Here is a 19,090-nt window from a genome sequence, read left to right as displayed (position 1 = left end):
TCCCCCCCACCCCCCATCATTTGTAGAAAATTGTGGTTCCCCCACCCCTTAACCTTTTTTTTGTGTGTGTGATATATTTGTATCAATTAACTATTGCTTAATAACAAACCATCCCAAAATTCAGTGGCATAATCACAACCATTTACTGTTACATTTCTATAGTATTGGCTGAATTAGGCTTGTAGAAAGTGGAACTGTATACTTTATATGCCTCATCTACCAATAAGCTAGTAGGGGCATGCTTTTCTCATGGAAACTGCAAAGGTACAGAGAACAAGTGGAAATACCCAAGTCCTCTTAAGGGATATTAGGCCTGAAAGTGACATGCTGTCAATTTTACCTGATATTATTGACCAAAGCATGTCACATAGCCAAACCCAAAATCATGAGGAAAGAAAAGATACCCTTAGTGGGAAGAACTGCAGAGTTATGACAGGAACATAAGAAGTAAAACCCTGGGGTATATAACTAAAATAATAAAAAATGATTGTTGTCCGTGAACCAGGAAGTCATGGTTCAATTTCTGGTCAGGTCATATGCCAGGGCTGCGGTCACAATTCCCAGTAGGGGAGCATGCAGGAGGCAGCTGGTCAATGATTCTCATTATTTTCTCTCTATCCCACACCTTTCCTCTTTGAAATCAATAAAAATATAGTAAAAAGAAAATGGTGATATGACCTGGTGTATATACTAAAAAACAACAACAACAATAAATTGTACACTTTTAAGTAGTGAATTTTTTGGCAGACGAATGATACCTTTAATAGAAACATGTTAAAAGAACAAAAGCCAACAATGAAATGCAATCTACCACAGGATCATATAAATGTACATATTTTTGTTATTCATATGTACATAAGATGAATGACCCTGGACTATTGGCAGAAGGCTGAGGCTGTAGGGAAAACAGCGGTTTTCAGGTTTCTTAGCTTAATAATTTCTTTCTCTGTTTTGCTTCCAAGGATTGTATTTTTTAAATAATATGGTGCCTCTGTTTCCACTCCTCTTATAATCTGCAAGTGAAATCTGGTTCAGGAGGGACTTTACTTCCAGCTTTGGTTTCCCTCTAAAGACCACTGTCATTAAGAGATCCCACCCTTGCTTCCACAGGCATATACTCAGTTCTAGGAGTATTTGGCTAGCATGTTCGAAGAACTCTGGGCTGCATGGGCACTTCCCAATTCCTCCCCCTCTGCTTTCCTCAATGGATGCTATACAGCTCTTCAGTCTTAGGCCAGTACATAGCAATTCTCTCTTAGTCCTTATCTGGGACTGAAGGGTTGCTGGAGATTTCTAAGCTATGCCTCCTCTGCACAACTCTTATCTTTCTCATAGAACTGTTGAACTTCCTATCATGGCTTTCTGACAGCACTTACAGATAATATGGAATTCACAGGGTTTTTCCCTGCTGAATTTGTTCAAAATGTATTCCGAGAGCTGCTCTCCTCCCATTGTTCTTTTCATAAGTAGAAAGATTAGGAACTAATCTGGTCTTATTCCTTTGGAAGTGTACATTCAGTTCGGTGGTTTGTTTTGTTCTCCTGTTTTCTTGTCCAGGGTACCAGATAAACATCTCTTTCAACGTAAAAACTCATGTTCTTCAGTTCTGGGATACAGATAAATTTCTTTCTGCTGTATTAGATGAAGAACCTCATTGACTGGACTTCTAATTTTCTTTCTCACTCATATTTTCTAATTCTTGTGGCTGTTCTATTTTTTTGGGAGAGTTTTCAGGTTTATTATCCACCCTTGTATTAATTTTTTTTATTTAATTTCTGCTGTTACAGACCTTTTTTTCTGTTTTCTGAATAAGTTCTCTCTTTTAAAAATATAACTTCATCTTCTTTCATGGATCATCTCTTTTCTCTCTAGACACTATAGTTTTATTTTGTTGAAGTTTTGTTTTTTACCTGCAATGAATCTATTTCTACCAAGTTCCTTTTATTTCCTACACGTCTTTTTTTTATTTTAAATATTTTTATTGATTTCAGAGAGGAAGGGAGAGGGAGAGATAGAAAGAAACATTCACAACAAGAGAGAATCATGGAATGAAACTAGATCACCAAATTACACCATACACAAAAATAAACTCAAAACGGATACAGGACTTAAACATAAGACGGGAAACCACAAAAATACTAGAGGAATCCACAGGCTGCAAATCTCAGACATATGCAGAAAGAACTTCTTCACTGATACTGCTCCTAGGAAAATGGAAGCTAAAGAGAAAATAAACAAATGGGACTACATCAAAATAAAAAGCTTTTTCACAGCAAAAGAAATCATCAACAAAACAACAAGAAAGCCCACTGTGTGGGAGAATATATTTGCAAATGTTATCACTGATAAAGGTTTAATTTCAAACATCTACAGACAGCTTATACAACTTAATAAAAGGAAGATAAATGATTCAATAAAGAAATGGGCAATGGACCTAAATAGAATCTTTTCAAAAGAAGACAGAAGGCCAAGAGGCAAATGAAAACAAGTTCAAAGTCACTAATTATCCGAGAGATGCAAATCAAAATGACAAAGAGGTACCATCTTACACTGGCCAGAATGGCCAACATCAACAAGTGTTGGCGAGGATACGGGGAAAAAGGAACACTCGTGTACTGCTGGTGGGAATATACACTGGTGCAGCTACTATGCAGAACAGTATGGAGTTTCCTCAAAAAACTGAAAATGGAACTCCCATTTGACCAGTAATCCCACTCCTAGGAATATATCCTAAGAAACCAGAAACACTAATAAGAAAGGATATATGCAAACCTATGTTCATAGCGGCACAATTTACAATAGCTAAGATTTGGAAACAGCCTCAGTGCCCGTCAGCAGATGACTGGATTAGAAAACCATGGTACATCTACACAATGGAATACTATGCTGCCATAAAAAAGGAATTCTCACCATTTGCAGCAACCTGGATGGAATTGGAGAGCATCATGCTGAGTGAAATAAGCCAGTCAATGAAAGAAAAATACCACATGATCTCACTCATTTCTGGATAATAAAGAAAATTATAAACTGATGAACAAAATGATAGATACAGAAACAGTAAGGTATCAAACAGACTGTCAATTTACAGTGGAGAGTTTAGGGAGAGGTGGGGGGAGATAAGAGATCAACCGAAAGACTTGTGTGCATGCATATAAGCATAACAATGGACACAAAACTCCCAGCACTAGTTACCTGAACCTTGGGTGGCTGGAGGGCTGAGGGAAGAGGGGGATTCAGGAGGCAGGCACACCGGCAGGGCTAAGGGGACTGGGCGCTGCCATCTTGTGGCTGTGAGTGCCGCCATTTTTAGGGTGGGACAGCCAATTAGCATATTCCCTCTTTATTGGCCGTGAGTGCCACCATCTTTGAGGGCATGGCAGTCAATTAGCATTCCCTCCGTATTGGCTGTGGGTGCTGCCATCTTTGCAATGGCGAGAGTCAATTAGCATATTCCCTCTGTATTAGATAGGATTATATATTTATTAGAGGCTCAGTGTATGAATTTGTGCACAGTTGGGATCCCCCACCCAGTCCGGATTGGGACCGGCCAGCCGGGGGTGGGACCACGGGAGGTTGGCTGTGGCAGTGCACTGACCACCTGTGGAGAAGCTCCTGTGTTAAGAGTCTGTCCGTAGTGGCGAGTGTGGGACATAGCTACCAGTTGGCCAGTTGTAATGGTCGCTTAGGCTTTTATATATAAAGAAAATGACTTCATGCCCCAACCGGTTTGGCTCAGTGGATAGAGCATCGGCCTACGGACTGAAGGGTCCCAGGTTCGGTTCCGGTCAAAGGCATGTACCTTGGTTGTGGGCACATCCCCAGTGGGAGGTGTGCAGGAGGCAGCTGATTGATGTTTCTCTCTCATCGATGTTTCTAACTCTCTATCCTTCTCTCTTCCTTTCTGTGAAAAATCAATAAAAGATATTAAAAAAATAAATAAAGATAATGATTTCATTAGTATTATTTCCCTAACAAATCAAGCCCTATGAGGGCAGAAACTACGTATGTTTTGTTTACCTCTATTTACCCAGCATCCAGTCCATTGCCTGGCACATGGGTGTTTAGTAAGTGTGTATTTTGTAAGTGAATGAAAGAATAATACTTATGCTACCTAATCTGTTCCAAAACTAAAAGGAATAAAGCTTCCCAATTCTTTTTTAGAAAGCAGTCAAATGTTAATACTAAAATCTGACAAAGAAAGCACATAAAGGAAACTACAGGCCCATCTCTTAGGAATCCTATATAATAAAAGCGTAATATGTGAGTCGACTGGTTCTGTGATGCGCACTGACCACAGGGGGAGCGCCATTTAGCCACAAACCGGGCTGATGGTTGGTGAGCGCAGCAGGGGGTGGTGGGGCCTCTCCTGCCTCTGCGGCAGAGCTAAGGATGTTCGACTTCGGCGTAGGCCTGCTCCCCAGACATCCCCCAAAGGCTCCCTGACTTCTAAAGGGCACAGGCCAACCTGAGGACACCACCCCCCCACCCCCAGTGCAAGAATGTCGTACACCAGGCCTCTCATATTGATACTAAAATATATGTATAGCAAAGAAAATCCATCAAGATATTAATAATTAACATCATTTAGGGTTCATTCTAGAAATGTAACAACTAGTTCAATAAGTAGGAAAACCATAAACTAACCACACTAATAGATCAAAGTAAAAAACCAAAAAAATCACAGATGAGTTGATGGATATGGGATTAAGTATGAAAGCCACATGTCAGACCTTCAAAACAAAGTTACTACATAATTCTTTCCCAACAGGTGAGTTATAATATGTAAAATTTTGTTGCCATATAGTATTTTTTCACCTATAATTATTTTTGCCGTACTTAATCTTAAAACAAAATTAAAATGTTCCCAAATAAAAGCTGTTCATTTAATATCATAGAAAAATGTCTTACCATAAACTGATTAGGGGAAAGAAAAGCAGATTAAGTAGCAACAAGTTAGTTTATTAAATGACAACAAAGTAGAGAAAACAAAATGGAAATAGCATTTCTCATAATAAAGAAACCTATAAAACTAAGTGTCCCCATTAAAAAACAGAAAATACAAAAGAACTCATGTACATGGATGATAGTGTAGTGATTGTGGGAATTAGGGGGGTGGGTAGAGATGAAAGAGAGTATAGGGGGATAAATGGTGATGGGAAAAATAATAAAATAAATTTTAAAATCAGAAAATACTATAGGAGAAATGTATGACATTCATAAAAAATTTTAAGTGTCATATACAAAAGTTTTTAAAGTTTTCTAATATCAAAATAATCATACACAGAAGAAATAAAATCCAAGATATCCCTGGTTGTTATCTGTAGTGCAAAGTCCATTGGGAGTCAGTTTTATATTTCAAAAGATGACCCAAAATATAGCAAATCTACACACACAGAAATGATGTAAAAAGTGATGCCATCTCTCTAGCAGTTCTGCAAGGGTTTCCCCACTACCATACTCACAGAATCCAATAAGGTGTTAGGAACAAAGGCACTCAGTAAACCTTCAAGAACCATACAACCGTGTGTGGCTGTGTCATCTCTCACCTCGATGGCCCCACCAAAGTCACTCCCTAAAGCCCCCCGCAGGTATGGCACTTAGCCTATTCCTTCTCAGTCTCCTCTATTTCCAGCGCTTTGATAGGCAGCTCGCCGACCATGTAGGTGTCCCAGGAAGCAGAGGAGAGCCAGAGCTGGGGTTGGGAGCCCCCACCAGCCCTCCTCACCTCATGGTGAGTGGGGAAGGGGGCTGTGCCGATGTGCCACCGGACCTTCCGCCAGGGAAGGCCAGTGAGGTGGCCAGCCGCGGGACCAGGCTGCCGCGGGGCAGCATGGGATGGCGCCTTTTAAAACTCCACGAGGGCAACCAACCGCGAGCTGGCGGAGAACTAGGTAGGGGAGTCGTGGGGAGCTGCTGTCTGGTCTGAGGGCAGGCAAACAAGCAGAGTGCCTTTGATCCTGTTTTTCAGGTCCTCCAATACCCAAAGGTGGACGTTATTTTACAATGACCTCTCCAAGCTTCCTGGAGGGTCTTGTCCGAAGGCACCCACTAACAAGGCCAGTGTTAATCCCAGACCGAATTTGAAATCCATGTCTTTTCACTACAGTGACCCGATATTATTCTAACTCATTGCCTCTATTAAGCTTTTCCATTATCTTCAAATAAACTCACAAACTACGGTCATGGGGCTTTGTTGTACAATTTACAAAAACAAAAGGACATCTTTACTCTTGACTCATATTTTAACCAAGTAACTTCAGACATCAATATACATTTGCTGGACAGCATCTGCATTTGTTAAAGGAAATCAGGAGATTCTGGAGAATCATCACTGCTATTGTGCTATACATATAGAAAACGGAATATCTGAGCTCACAAAGCAAATTACTAAAATACTTAAAGAATCATATACATTAATCATATACTATTAAAAAAACAAATTCACTTTGGATATTTAGTATACCCAATGGTGCCTCTTTTAGAAAAAATATTTTTTTGGATTTATATCCATTGTGTAAAGTAAGTTATAGTTATAAGAAATATGACTTTTCTGTTTAACTGTGGGTTACTTTTGTATTTAATACTCAGTTTTTGAATATTGTTTTAATATTCTAAAATCCATTCCAACTGCAGAAAGTATTTTTGCATATCAAACAGATGCTTATAATCTTTTATCTACACTGTATAAAAAGACAGCAGTTTCTTTGGAAACCATACTTTTCCATGTAAAAACCTTTCATTAGAGTCACTTCAAACTTTACGTAGTGACATTTTTAGACATCTTTATATATAAAGTAACTGACCTTTGTTCTGGCTCCCCATTTTAAACTTGTCTTATTAATTTGTGCTTTAGCATTAAACTATCAGTCTGCAATGAAATGGCCGCATTAATGTATTTATTACAAAGATATTAAGTAGTTTTGTCCCTCTTACAAGAAAATTTAAGAACAAATTTCTCTCATAATTACATTTTAAGGTCTGCTTTGAATTCTTTTAATTATTACATATGACAAAAGAGAAAGTGATACCTTATCCATGCCACAAGGAAGCTTTTTGTTTTTTGAAATTGCAACCACCCCTAGATACACTCCATCTCAAATGCTCTGAGCACAGAACAGTCCTGTTCACTGAAGGTGGCTCCCAGAGAAGCAGAAGATAACCACAGGGTGAATCAGGTATTTGGAATGGTGAAGACAGGCCTCAAGAACTGGGGTCTTGAATATTCTTTCTCCTAATGAGGGAGCAGGTGTACCCAAAGGTAAACAAGATCTATTTCACCATGCCAAAAGGGTAGTGAGTCTTCACACAGAATATTAGCTAGGGATTTAGTTATTCAATTAAGTATTATTAAAATATTAAGAGAAAACAGAAAGTATGCCCCAGGCACATTTCTTATAATGAAAAAGGTAACTAAAAAAAAAAGAGAGACAAATTAAATAACAAAAACAAAATACCAATTAAGTTAATCAATAAAAACAGAAGCTGGTTCTTTTGAAATATATTAGACTAGAGGCCAGTGCATGACATTCGTGCACTGGGGGGTGGTGGGGTGTGGTCTCTCAGCCTGGCCTGCACCCTCTTGCAGTCCAGGAGCCCTCAGAGGATGTCCAACTGATGGCTTAGACCCAATTCTGGTTGAGTGGTGCTCTCCCTGTGGGAGTACACTGACCACCACGGGGCATCTCCTGCATTGATGGTCTGCCCCCTGGTGGTCAGGGCATGTCATAGCAACCAGTCGTTTTGATCGATTTGCATATTAGCCTTTTATTATATAGGATAATCTTTTAGCAAATATAATCAAGAAAAAAATCTTATCCCTAACCGATTTGGCTCAGTGGATAAGAGTGTCGGCCTATGGACTGAAGGGTCCCAGATTCGATTCCAGCCAAGAGCACATGCCTGGGTTGCCAGCTCAGTCCCCAGTAGGGTGTTTGCAGGAGGCAGCTGATCAATGATTCTCTCTCATCATTGACGTTTCTATCTATTCTTCTCCCTTTCTCTCAAAAATCAATAAAAATATATTTTAAATAATAAAAAAATTTAAAAAAAGAAAAAAATTAAGTATCAGGAACAAAAAAAAAAATGGCCGTTACTATAAATATAAGGAAAAGACTTTTAAAATTAGCATACACTATTTATACTAGTAAATTTGAAAATGTAAGAATAGAATTTATCAACACTAGTCTAAACAGAAGAAACATTTGAACAAACAAATTATGAGGAAAAAAAAAATTAGTTATAGTCCTACCCCTTCTCCCAAAAGACAATTCCCAGAGTTTTATATTTTGGTTTTTGTTTGTTTGTTTTTTGATAGAGAGGAAACATCAATTGGTTGCCTCCCATACCCACCTAGACCTGTACCAAATTGCAACCTAAGCATGTACTCTGACTAGAAATTGAACATGCAATCTTTTGTTGTATGGAACAATGCTCCATTCAACTGAGCAACACACCCAGGGAAATTCACCGAGTTTTATTATCAAGTTTTACTTATCAGATTATCAAAAATCCGTAAGTTTGGTAATGCGTTCTATTGGGAAAGCTGTGGAAAACAAAGTCAAAAGCAAAGCAAAAGACCAGCAGAAAAATATATACTAGGTTATTTAGCAAAGATTTATTTATACATTAAGATAAATAAGTCAATAGAATATAAAAATGGAAATTCACAATTCAGGAATTATGAATAGCCAATAAGTACATTTCAAAGCACCTCCAATGTATAGATTTAAGAAGCCAAGTAATCACAAGCAAGAATACTATAGCAAAACAGCAGAAAACTAAAGACAAAGAGAAAAAAGTAGCTAGAGAAAAAGAGAGACTGATAGCTGACTTCAATAGCAATAATGAAAACCAAGAGACAGAGGAATGAGATCTTCAATGGACAAAAATAAGAAAAGAAAAAAAGAAAAGAAAAAGAAAAAGACTGATAAACTAAAATTCTATATTCAGCAAAAATATCTCCCATAAATGACAATAAAACAAAGGTATTTTCAGGTAAATTGAATTCATCACAAAAAATTGAGAATTCATAATCAAAAGACCTTTGATGAAAGCTATTCCCAGGATGCATTTTAAGTAGAAGGAAAATGGCCCTAGATGGATGGTCTAAAACATACGGAACACTTTAATCAATAAAGAAATTAATAAAGAAAACAATGAATAGAGAAAGCAGTAAAAATCTAAGAAATGTACATATGCACTGACTAAAACACAATAACAACTCTAAACAGGTCTCCCTCTGCTAAGAATACTTCTTTTTTTTTTTTTTAATATTTTTTTATTGATTTTTTACAGAAAGGCAGGGAGAGAGATAGAGCTAGAAACGTTGATGAGAGAGAAACATCAACCAGCTGCCCCTTGCACACCCACTACCGGGGATGTGCCCGCAACCAAGGTACATGCCCTTGACCAGAAATCGAACCTGGGACCTTTCAGTCTGCAGACTGATGCTCTACCACTGAGCCAAACCAGTTTCGGCAAGAATACTTTTAAAAATCCTATATAATAAAAGCAAAATATGCAAATAGAATTAACGGTAGAACGACCGAACCATGAAATGACTGGTCAGCGGGGCTGGTGAGCAGTAGGTGCCAGGCCAGCCAAGACATGTGCCAGCAGGCAGAAGGAGAGGACAGCGATTGGGGGGAGGGTTGGGCAGCGGTGACCAGCTGCAGCAGAGGGGTGATGGGAGTGGGGTGGGGCCGTTCAATCGCCCCTGATAGGCCCACCTGCTCACCTCCCACAGAGGGAGCCAGACTGGTGCTAAGGCCCACTCCAGGAGCACGAATTTTCATGCACAGGGCCTCAGGCTTAAATATCTGATAGTACACACAGTCATGAAGGGTTGAATGAAGCTAAACTTCTAAGATTCAGTTAATTTTAGATTTTGAGTAAGTCAAAGATGCATATTTCTAAAATAACTATAAAAAGAAAAAAGTACACTTTCCAAACTAGTATAAGACAAAAATGGAATGATAAAAGATATTAAATCAACATTTAAAAATAGCCGAAACCGGTTTGGCTCAGTGGTAGAGCGTCGGTCTGCGGACTGAAAGGTCCCAGGTTCGATTCCGGTCAAGGGCATGTACCTTGGTTGCGGGCACATCCCCAGTGGGGGGGGGTGCAAGAGGCAGCTGGTTGATGTTTCTCTCTCATCGACGTTTCTAGCTCTCTATCCCTCTCCCTTCCTCTCTGTAAAATATCAATAATATATATATATATATATATATATATATATATATATATATATATTAAAAAAATATTTAAAAATAACAAAAAGGAGAGAAAATATAGAACACCCAGGACAAATAGAAAGCACAAAATAGGAGCTATTGTAGTAAATGTAAATAGGTTATTTGTCCCAGCTAAAAATGTTTCAAAATTGCATTAAAAAATTCCCACAGGTGCTCTTTAACAGTGAATATGACACTAAAGCTCTCTCAGAATACAGTAATCCTTAGATTTTGCATGCCTCAATTTAACAGACTTCAAATTTAACAGGTGTGGTTTGTATATCTTATGTGAATAATTACTGTTTATTTAAAAATGCTTTTAACCAAGATTTGCTTATAAATAAATTAATAGGGTTTTTTTGTTATTATTTTACTGTTATTTTTAACAAATTCTGGTAAATAGGCCATACTTGGGGAAAAAAAAACCACTGTAGTAATTTCGTTGACATAATAAATATAACATATCTACAACTACAGTCTACATAAATTTAAATCCAGAGTCTCTGCTTGTAAGCAATGTTTGGTGAAAGATTAGCAAATGATTAGCACAGTGCATCTTAGGAAATAATTGAGGCTGTTGTCTGTCTCACTGTGTGACTTTCTGCAACAGTTTTCAAAAATTGATTTCAGAGAGGAAAGGAGAGGGAGAGGAAAAGGAACATTAATGATGAGAGAAAAATCATTGATAGCCTGCCTCCTGCATACCCCCCCACGTGACCTCCTGGTTCATAGGTCAACACTCAAATCACTGAGCCTGCTCAACCACTGAGCCACACCAGCCAGCCAGGCATCTGCAGTAGTTTTAACTCCTGCTGGCCTGGTGTTCCAATGTATGCTAAGTCACACCCAAGCTATGTGCATTTGTTTACTCCCAATGATGGTGAATATACACATTTAACTAGACCTACACAGTATAAATTTTAAATTACAGAATACATATATAAAGCTTTTTGGTGAAATTAAACTTTTCACACATACTTAAATTTTAATTACATAAAAGTTGTCTACATCTAATTTGTCAATTTTTTAACATATGCATTCAGAAGAACTACTTTATTATATGATAGACTTTGGGCTTTAATGGACCCCCCTTGTCCAAATTAGTCCATTATATCTAAGTTTTACTGTATTCTAAGTTTCAAGTTTTCACAGAAGTTATATTAACTTTTATGCTTCCTTCCTAATAAATACTAGGGTAAATAACTCTTCATGGCAACAAATAAAAAGGGAATTTGATAAGTTATCTAGTGCAGTGTCCAATGCCTCGCACATACCAAGCCTGCAGTAAGGCAGTTTGTAGAGTGTCAGTGTCAGAACTGAAAGGAGCCTTAGAAAGATAACTAGAGGCCCAGTGCATAAAAATTCATGCACTGGTGGTGGTGGGGGGAACCTCAGCCCGGCCTGTCCCCTCACAGTCCAGGAGCCCTCAGGGGCAGGAGGTGACCCAGTGATCAGGGGAAGGTGACGCCCCCATCACACCTCTGCTGCTGCTACTGCCGGCAGCACAAGCCTCAGCCAGCTCCAGCTACCTGAGCCTCGCATGGCCCTGGGTGGCTGGGGGGCTGAGGGTGGGACTAGCTACACTATGCGCCTGACACTCCCCGACTCCCCCACCCCCCCAGCTGAGCTGAAAGGATTGTGGGACTCTGGTGGCAGGCGTAAGGAGCACTGAGGGTGGGTACCTGCCGCACCACACGCCTGCCACCTCCACATGGCTGAAAGGACTGGGGTCTTGGGCGGGGCTGAGGGCATTGCCATCTTGGGGCTATGGGCACCATCATCTTTGTGATGGCATGATGGTCAATTTGCATATTCTCTCTTTATTAGATAGGATTACTATAGTCTATTTTTTGGTGTGTGTGTGTGTGTGTAAATTTATTAACACAAAAAAGGAATATTTGATAGAGATAACCACAAAGCAAAAAAAAAAAACCAATGAGAAGATAACCCTAACTGATAAGCTACAGGCAAAATGAATCAACAGATAGGGATAAGGGGGAAACTGGAACAAAATATTCAATATCAGAAATGAAAAAAGGAGACATAATTACATACTTTAGACATTGATAGTAAGAGGGCATTTTTATTATTTTTAAAAATATATTTCATTGATTTTTTTATAGAGAGGAAGGGAGATGGCTAGAGTTAGAAACATCGACCAGCTGCCTCCTGCACACCTCCTACTGGGGATGTTCTCGAAACCAAGGTAAATGACCTTGACCGGAATCATACCTGGGACCTTTCAGTCCACAGGCTGATGCTCTCTACTCACTGAGTCAAAATGATTAGGGCAAGAGGGCACTTTTAATAACTCTGTGCCAATACATACTAAAAATTTAGACAATATGGACAGAGTCCTAGAAAAATCTAACTTACCACGACTGACAAAATTTAAAAAAGAAATCTGAGTAATCCTGTAACCATTAAAGACATTATATCACTAGTCAAAATGACCTAAATGGATTCAATGGTCATTTCTACCACAACTGATTATCTACAAGAGAAAAAGTTCAATTATATTTATATTTCAAATTACACACAAGTAACAATTCCAATTATACAGACATGAAATTAAAAAATTTTAAATCCAGAACTTCTGCTCATAAAAAAATACCACCACAAAGTGAGAAAAGATATTGCAACAAACTTCATATACTTAAACCAAAACAATATATTGCAGCAGATCGAATGCAGAAACAGACAAGAGACACTAATTATTAAAGATATTTGCAAAAATGTAAAACAAAGCCACTCTTGTCACGAATATTTTTTGTTTTGGGAAATATATAGTTACTTTTCATTAAAATGTTATTTATGTTAAGGTGTAATGGGTTTGTTTTTATTATTGGTATAAATATACCAATAGATGCTCGATATACTTAAAACTGGCTAGTTTTAATGTCTAATATGATATAATGTACAGACACAAAAGGTGTTTGGGGGTCCTCAATAGTTTTTAAAAGTGAAAAGTAGTCCTGAGCCCAAAAAAGTTTCTGAATTACTGAATTATGGGCACACGTTTAATTTTTAATAAAAGTAATTTATAGAATATACAGTATGATTCTATTTAAATAAAGTTAAAAAAAACAGATAAAAGTAAACAATACAATAAAACAATAAAGTAAGGCAATGGAGTAATTAACACAAAATTCAGAATGACCATGGTGATGGGGCAGGGAATACTTTGCTTCTAGGGAGATGCACACGCTAAAGGCTTCTAAGGTACTTGCAGTGTTCTATTAAGCCGAGTACACATATACTTTTCTTTTTTACAGTACACATAAATGGTATATTTCACAACAAAAATTGTAATATAAGAAACAAGGAGACATACCTATTCTCCTAGAAGGAAAAACTCAAAGGATGTCTCTTCTCAAATTAATTTATGAATTGAATGCAATCACAAACAATATCCCAACAAGATTTTCTATAGAACTTGAAAAGATGATTCTAAATTTCATCTGGAAGAAATATGCAAAAAAAGAGCCCAAAACTTTTTTCAAAAGAAAGTATCAAAATATGTTATAAAGTTACAATAATTAAAACAGTGTGGTAACAGATATATAGGTCAAAATAGGATTCAGAATCCTCTCCACCCACCAAATAAACAACCAAAGGATATGACCAGGCCGAAAATGTTTAACTTCCTTGTTATCCAAGGATGATAAAAATTAAAATGACATTTTATTTTCAATTACTAGAAAATTAGTAAGATATTAAAGAAATAAAGTTACCATCCAGTGCTGAGTAGCAGAAAGATAAAAACACACCGTTTTAGCAACTATAAAAGCTACAATCATTTGAGGGCCAGTTAACAGTATTATTATCCAGCATTCTCGTAGGGAATCAATTCTACAGAAATATTATCATGAGCATATAAAGCTCATGTTTATAACAGCAAAAAAGATAATCACTGCAGCATCATTACAGAGAAAAAAACTTGAAAATAACAAGCATTCATTCATAAAGGGATGAAAGACTCACTTGATAGATGCCATATCTACTTAATCATTCTAAAAAGATATACTGCATTTATATCAAATGGCTATGTCTTAAGCAAGTTTTTAGGTACTGCAGATTGTAATTCATTTAAGCAACCATGTTTGGATTACAGGAGATGCTCATAATAGAGTTTTTTAAGAGAACTGGTAATATCCGCCCAGCCACTGGGGCTTGGTGGTTGAGTGTGGACCCATAAACCAAGAGGTCAGGATTGATTCCCAGTCAGGGCACAAGCGGGGTTGAGGGCTCGATCCCGAGTAGGGGGTGTACAGGAGGCAGCCGATCGATTATTCTCTTATCGATGTTTCTCTTTCTCCCTTCCCCTCTGAAATCAACAAAAAAAATTTTAAAGAGAGAATTTGGTAACATTTGGGCAAATGTCCTGGAAACACAAATTTCAAACACTGCTCTTTGTCTTTCTATTGTAAAATAATTGTGTACAGTCACTTTTTTATTTTTCTTTAGTCTGGGTTATTTTAAAAAAATTATATATATATATATATATATATATATATATATATATATATATATATATATATATATAATTTTTTACAGAGAGGAAGGGAGAGGGATAGAGAGCTAGAAACATTGATCAGCTGCCTCATGCACACTCCCTACTGGGGATGTGCTTGCAACCAAGATACATGCCCTTGACTGGAATCGAACCTGGCACCTTTCAGTCCTCAGGCTGATGCTCTATCCAGAGCCAAACCAATTTAGGCTAGGCTGGGTTATTTAGTTACATACTGAACATACTGTATAGTGCCATCTAGTTCCAGAAGGCAGTTTTTCAACATCAGAGTATTCCTACACCATCAAGGAGTATCTGCTTTGTTATAAACCTGAGTAGGCTTACTACCAATCTCAGATCCTACAATATTAAATATCATATACACACCCTTTTTTCAGAAAAACATTGTGGGCCCTTAGATCACTAATATAATTACAATGACACCATAAACTTGTACAACACCTAAGTTTAGAATATATTTTCATAAGCCTTATCATTCAAATTTTACCTTACAGGGATAATAAAGAAGAGTCAGGTATATTTAAATTTTTGGATTTCAAACAGACAAACGGTGATTACATTAAACTTGAGAATTTTCAACGTATCTTCTTCAAATTTTGAGATTAATCTGCCAAGTTGTCTCACAAAATTCGGCTTGGTGCCACCCTCAGTTAAACAGCAGCGGGGTTGCATGTACCAAACTATTACGGTTGGTTGCTAAATAACCCTCCCCATGGATAGACTTCTTCCTTGTACCTACTTAAAAAAAAAAAAAAAAAAAAAAAAAAAGGGTGGGGGAGGTCACACACTGCCATGAAGTCTCTACAGAAAGAACATGTGGTTCAGGGTTTATAGAGAACATTCATAAAATTACTTAACAGCCATTCCAAATCAAATAAGCAAAGGTTTATTTAAATGTCCATAAAGGTGAAACTGTTCTCTAACAAGCAACTCAAAAGAAAATGCTTATACCGTACCAGGTTTTCTGCCTCAAAAAGGGGAAAAGAAAATTCTGAAACCTTATACCAACTTGTAAAATCCTGGCTTCCTAGAAACAAATGATGATGATACTGAGAATGGCCACAAGTGGTAGAAGGTGGAGAAATGCAAAAAGCAGCAAAGCAAAAACGACTCTGAAAACTCCATCCCCTCCTACCCCATTCACCCTAGAGCAGGGCGAATAGGCAAGAATGCGTTAGTCATTAATCATTCACAAAAAGCATGCAAGTACAACTAAAATTTTTTTTAAATTACAATAGCTACGCCACAAACGCCCAAGCAACTATGCTATGTACAGCAGCCAGGTGTCTACGAAGATCCACAAACCCAAGCCTCCACGAGGGGGAAGTTTTACCTGTCCTTTGTGCTGAGATTTTTGGGATCATTCTTCAATGTCTTGCCCATGCTTTTTTATATGTGGTCCACTCCTCACACACGCACTTCCTTTCTCTCGATCCCTCCGGGCCAAATGTGCCACAGATATTTTCGGACCTTGTTAATATGCCGCTTTCTTTGCCTCCTTCCTGGCAAGGGAGCTTTTGAGTCGCTTTTTTTTTTTGCGGGACTCCTCCTCCTTTTCTCCTCCTCCTCCTCCTCCTCCTCCCGGATTTCCAATGGCCCCTGGACTCCCGGGTTAGCACAAGCTCCTCAGAGGCGCGCAGGACCCTCCACGTCGCAGCCCGTCCTTCTATCCGCCCTCGTGCCGCGAGCTTCGGGAAGGCGGCCCTGGGGACCGAGGCGCAGGCGGGTGGAACGCGGCCCGGCGTCCGGGCTCGGAGCCTGCAGGCCCTGCCGCGCTGGTCAGACAAGCGTCGCCCCTCCCTCAGAGGATCACAGAAAGGAACCGACCCACCGAAACGCCTGGCGATCGGAGGGAACCAGTCGACTCCCAGTGAGGGCGCTGGCAACCGGAAGTAAAACCCCACGGCCTCAGGAAGGGGGGCGGGGGAAGAGAAAGTGAAAATTGAACTGCGGCGTACTTACGGAGGGAAGAAGCCAATCACCGAGAGAAGAAGACGCGCAGGCGCAGGCTGGGACTGACGTCCACGCGGCGCTCGCTTTTCGCCTCTGCGCAGGCGCAGCGCTGCAGACCGCTCCAGGATTGGACAACGGGATTTGGCGCGCGCAACTTCCTGACGGGTCCTCTCGCGGGGCTTGAGAGTCGTCGAACGCGCAGGCGAGGACTCGGAGGCGCCACTGTGACGGGCCTATGGGTGCTGAGGGAGTCACTTTCTCTATGGTGTGGAGCCTTTGCCTCTCCTTCGTTGCTCCCTGAAGCTGGCCCTATGAGGCTTGCTTTATCTTGCTCGAAAGCGACATTTATGAAACGTAGTCCTTGTGGTTTAATAAATGCCAAATCTATGCAATATATTTGTTTACATGGTTGGTCCTTAGGAAAACATCTCTAGAAGTTTATAATCTGCAGAGAGCCAAAGGGACCACAAGTAGCACTAATTCTACCAATGAGAGGTATTGAGTACCACATGTGACACCATGAAACAGGTCCTGTGCCACGTTGGGTATAGACATATTCATTAACTGGCATCTTTTTCTGTTTACTGTGGCCAGATGCTTAATTAGGCACTAGGATTACAGTCCTGTACAAGCTAGAGGTGTATGACAAACAGGAGTAAATTACCGCTATCACCACCACCACAAAAATAGAATTTCATTGAATAATGCTGCTGTGAAACCAAGCTCGAAATGTTGAGGGATGGGGTTGGAGACTTGAGGCCAGGGGCAGAACAGGCACAGATACAAGATATCCCTGAAAAGGACATACTCCGTCAAACTTCAGAGACAAAAACAGACCAAACTAGACCTTGGAAGATGTGGAAGAAGAGCTTTTCAAGCAAAAGGACAAAAGTGCAAAGGTCCTAGCAGTGAAATTGTGTTCAGGAACTGAAAAAGGTTGGCTGTAGAAGCAGAGAATAAAATAGATATTTTGAAATATACAAAACCAAAATATACAATTCTATGACTTATCACTTATGAAACCACCAAACTGATCAAGAAATAGGACATTGCCAAAACTGGTTTGGCTCAGTGGATAGAGTGTCGGTCTGCGGACTGAAAGGTCCCAGGTTCGATTCCGGTCAAGGGCATGTGCATTGGTTGTGGGCATATCCCCGGTAGGGGGTGTGCAGGAGATAGCTGGTCGATGTATCTCTCTCATCCATGTTTCTAGCTCCTATCCCTCTCCCTTCCTCTCTGTGAAAAAATCAATACATATATATATATATATATATATATATATATATATATATATATATATATTTTTTTTTTTTTTAAAGAAATAAGACATTGCCAAAACCTCAGACATTCTCTCTTGTGCCACCTCCCAACCTTTCCCTATCACCAAACCAAACCACTACTCTAACCTCCATGGTAATCTCTTCCTTAGCTTTCTTTTTTATTTTTTTAAATATATTTTTATTGATTACAGAGAAGAAGAGAGAAAGAGAAAGAGAAAGAGAAAGAGAAAGAGAGAGAGAGGGAGAGAGAAAGAGAGACAGATGATGAGAATCACTGATTGGCTGCCTCCTGCACGCCCACTACTGGGGATGGAGCCCAAAAACTTGGCATGTGCCCTGACCAGGAGTCAAATGGTGACCTCCTGGTTCCTAAGTCCACACTCAGGCACTGAGCCACACAGGCTGGGCTATTCCTTACCTTTCTTAATCAGTTTTGTGGACCCTGAGAAAGAAGGTACCTACTGGTCCCTGAGAGGGACTCCTGGTAGCTTAACTAGGCTCACATTTTTAAAAAGCAAAAATATTAAAAAAGCTTAACAGCCTTTTTCACATAGGGGCCTCTCATGCAAACTGCACTTCAGGGAGAAACTTGAACTGAGCTACCTGCCTGCACTGTGTTTCTGCCATCTGAGCCAACCCTTATATAGGGGTTCCTGGAATCCTATTTCAATCAACAGGACTGAGGCTTTCCCCATCCAATAGGACCTTTGCAGCTATACATCCATCAGCTTCTTCACTCGCAGTCAGAGTGACTCTATTCTGACCAAAATCATGACAGGAAGGGGGGAGGGAGCAGGGAGAAAAGAAAATGAAAGTGTACCAATCAAACTGTGAAGATTTGGAGTCCTTATTTGCATAAGGATGGATCAATCAATGATTAGGAGTAGGAACTTCTGTCTATAAGTCAGCTTCTCTCTGGCTCTGAGAATGCACTTTTCCTTTCAAATAAAGACTTTCTCTGGCTGAGCTGAAACACTGAACATCTTTGTCCCAGTAGAGGGAAGCAGACCAGGGAGGAGCAAAACAAAACTATCTATCTGGAGAGAGGCCTGGTCCCAGGGCTGCCTCACAACTGTGCTGTGCAACAATTT

The 19,090-nt window shown here is 39.3% G+C and overlaps 2 protein-coding genes across 4 annotated transcripts in view; one reads left to right on the top strand and one right to left on the bottom strand.

The window, feature by feature from the left end:
• The window catches only part of ANKRD16 (ankyrin repeat domain 16), a 181,345-nt gene extending 171,196 nt beyond the window's left edge, over positions 1–10,149 (top strand). Inside the window, exon 8 of the transcript XR_014793590.1 lies at positions 10,130–10,149. The gene's annotated coding sequence lies outside the window, so the exon portion shown is untranslated. The remainder of the gene's footprint in view (positions 1–10,129) is intronic.
• Positions 1–16,697, bottom strand: part of TASOR2 (transcription activation suppressor family member 2) — an 84,321-nt gene extending 67,624 nt beyond the window's left edge. For 2 of the 3 annotated variants that reach the window (XM_084867706.1, XM_084867707.1), the window contains exon 1: positions 16,100–16,697. In XM_084867706.1, the coding sequence (XP_084723832.1) occupies positions 16,100–16,149 (50 nt within the window). In that variant the 5' untranslated portion in view covers positions 16,150–16,697. Of the gene's footprint in view, positions 1–13,566; positions 13,694–16,099 lie in introns of all 3 variants that reach the window. The other variant, XM_084867708.1, reaches the window with a different exon arrangement.
• Positions 16,698–19,090: the final 2,393 nt, after the last annotated feature.

The sequence above is a fragment of the Pipistrellus hanaki genome (assembly GCF_964339955.1).
Source record: "Pipistrellus hanaki genome assembly, chromosome: 1".
In the NCBI taxonomy this organism is placed as follows: domain Eukaryota; kingdom Metazoa; phylum Chordata; class Mammalia; order Chiroptera; family Vespertilionidae; genus Pipistrellus; species Pipistrellus hanaki.
This window is presented reverse-complemented; position numbering and strand designations above follow the sequence as displayed.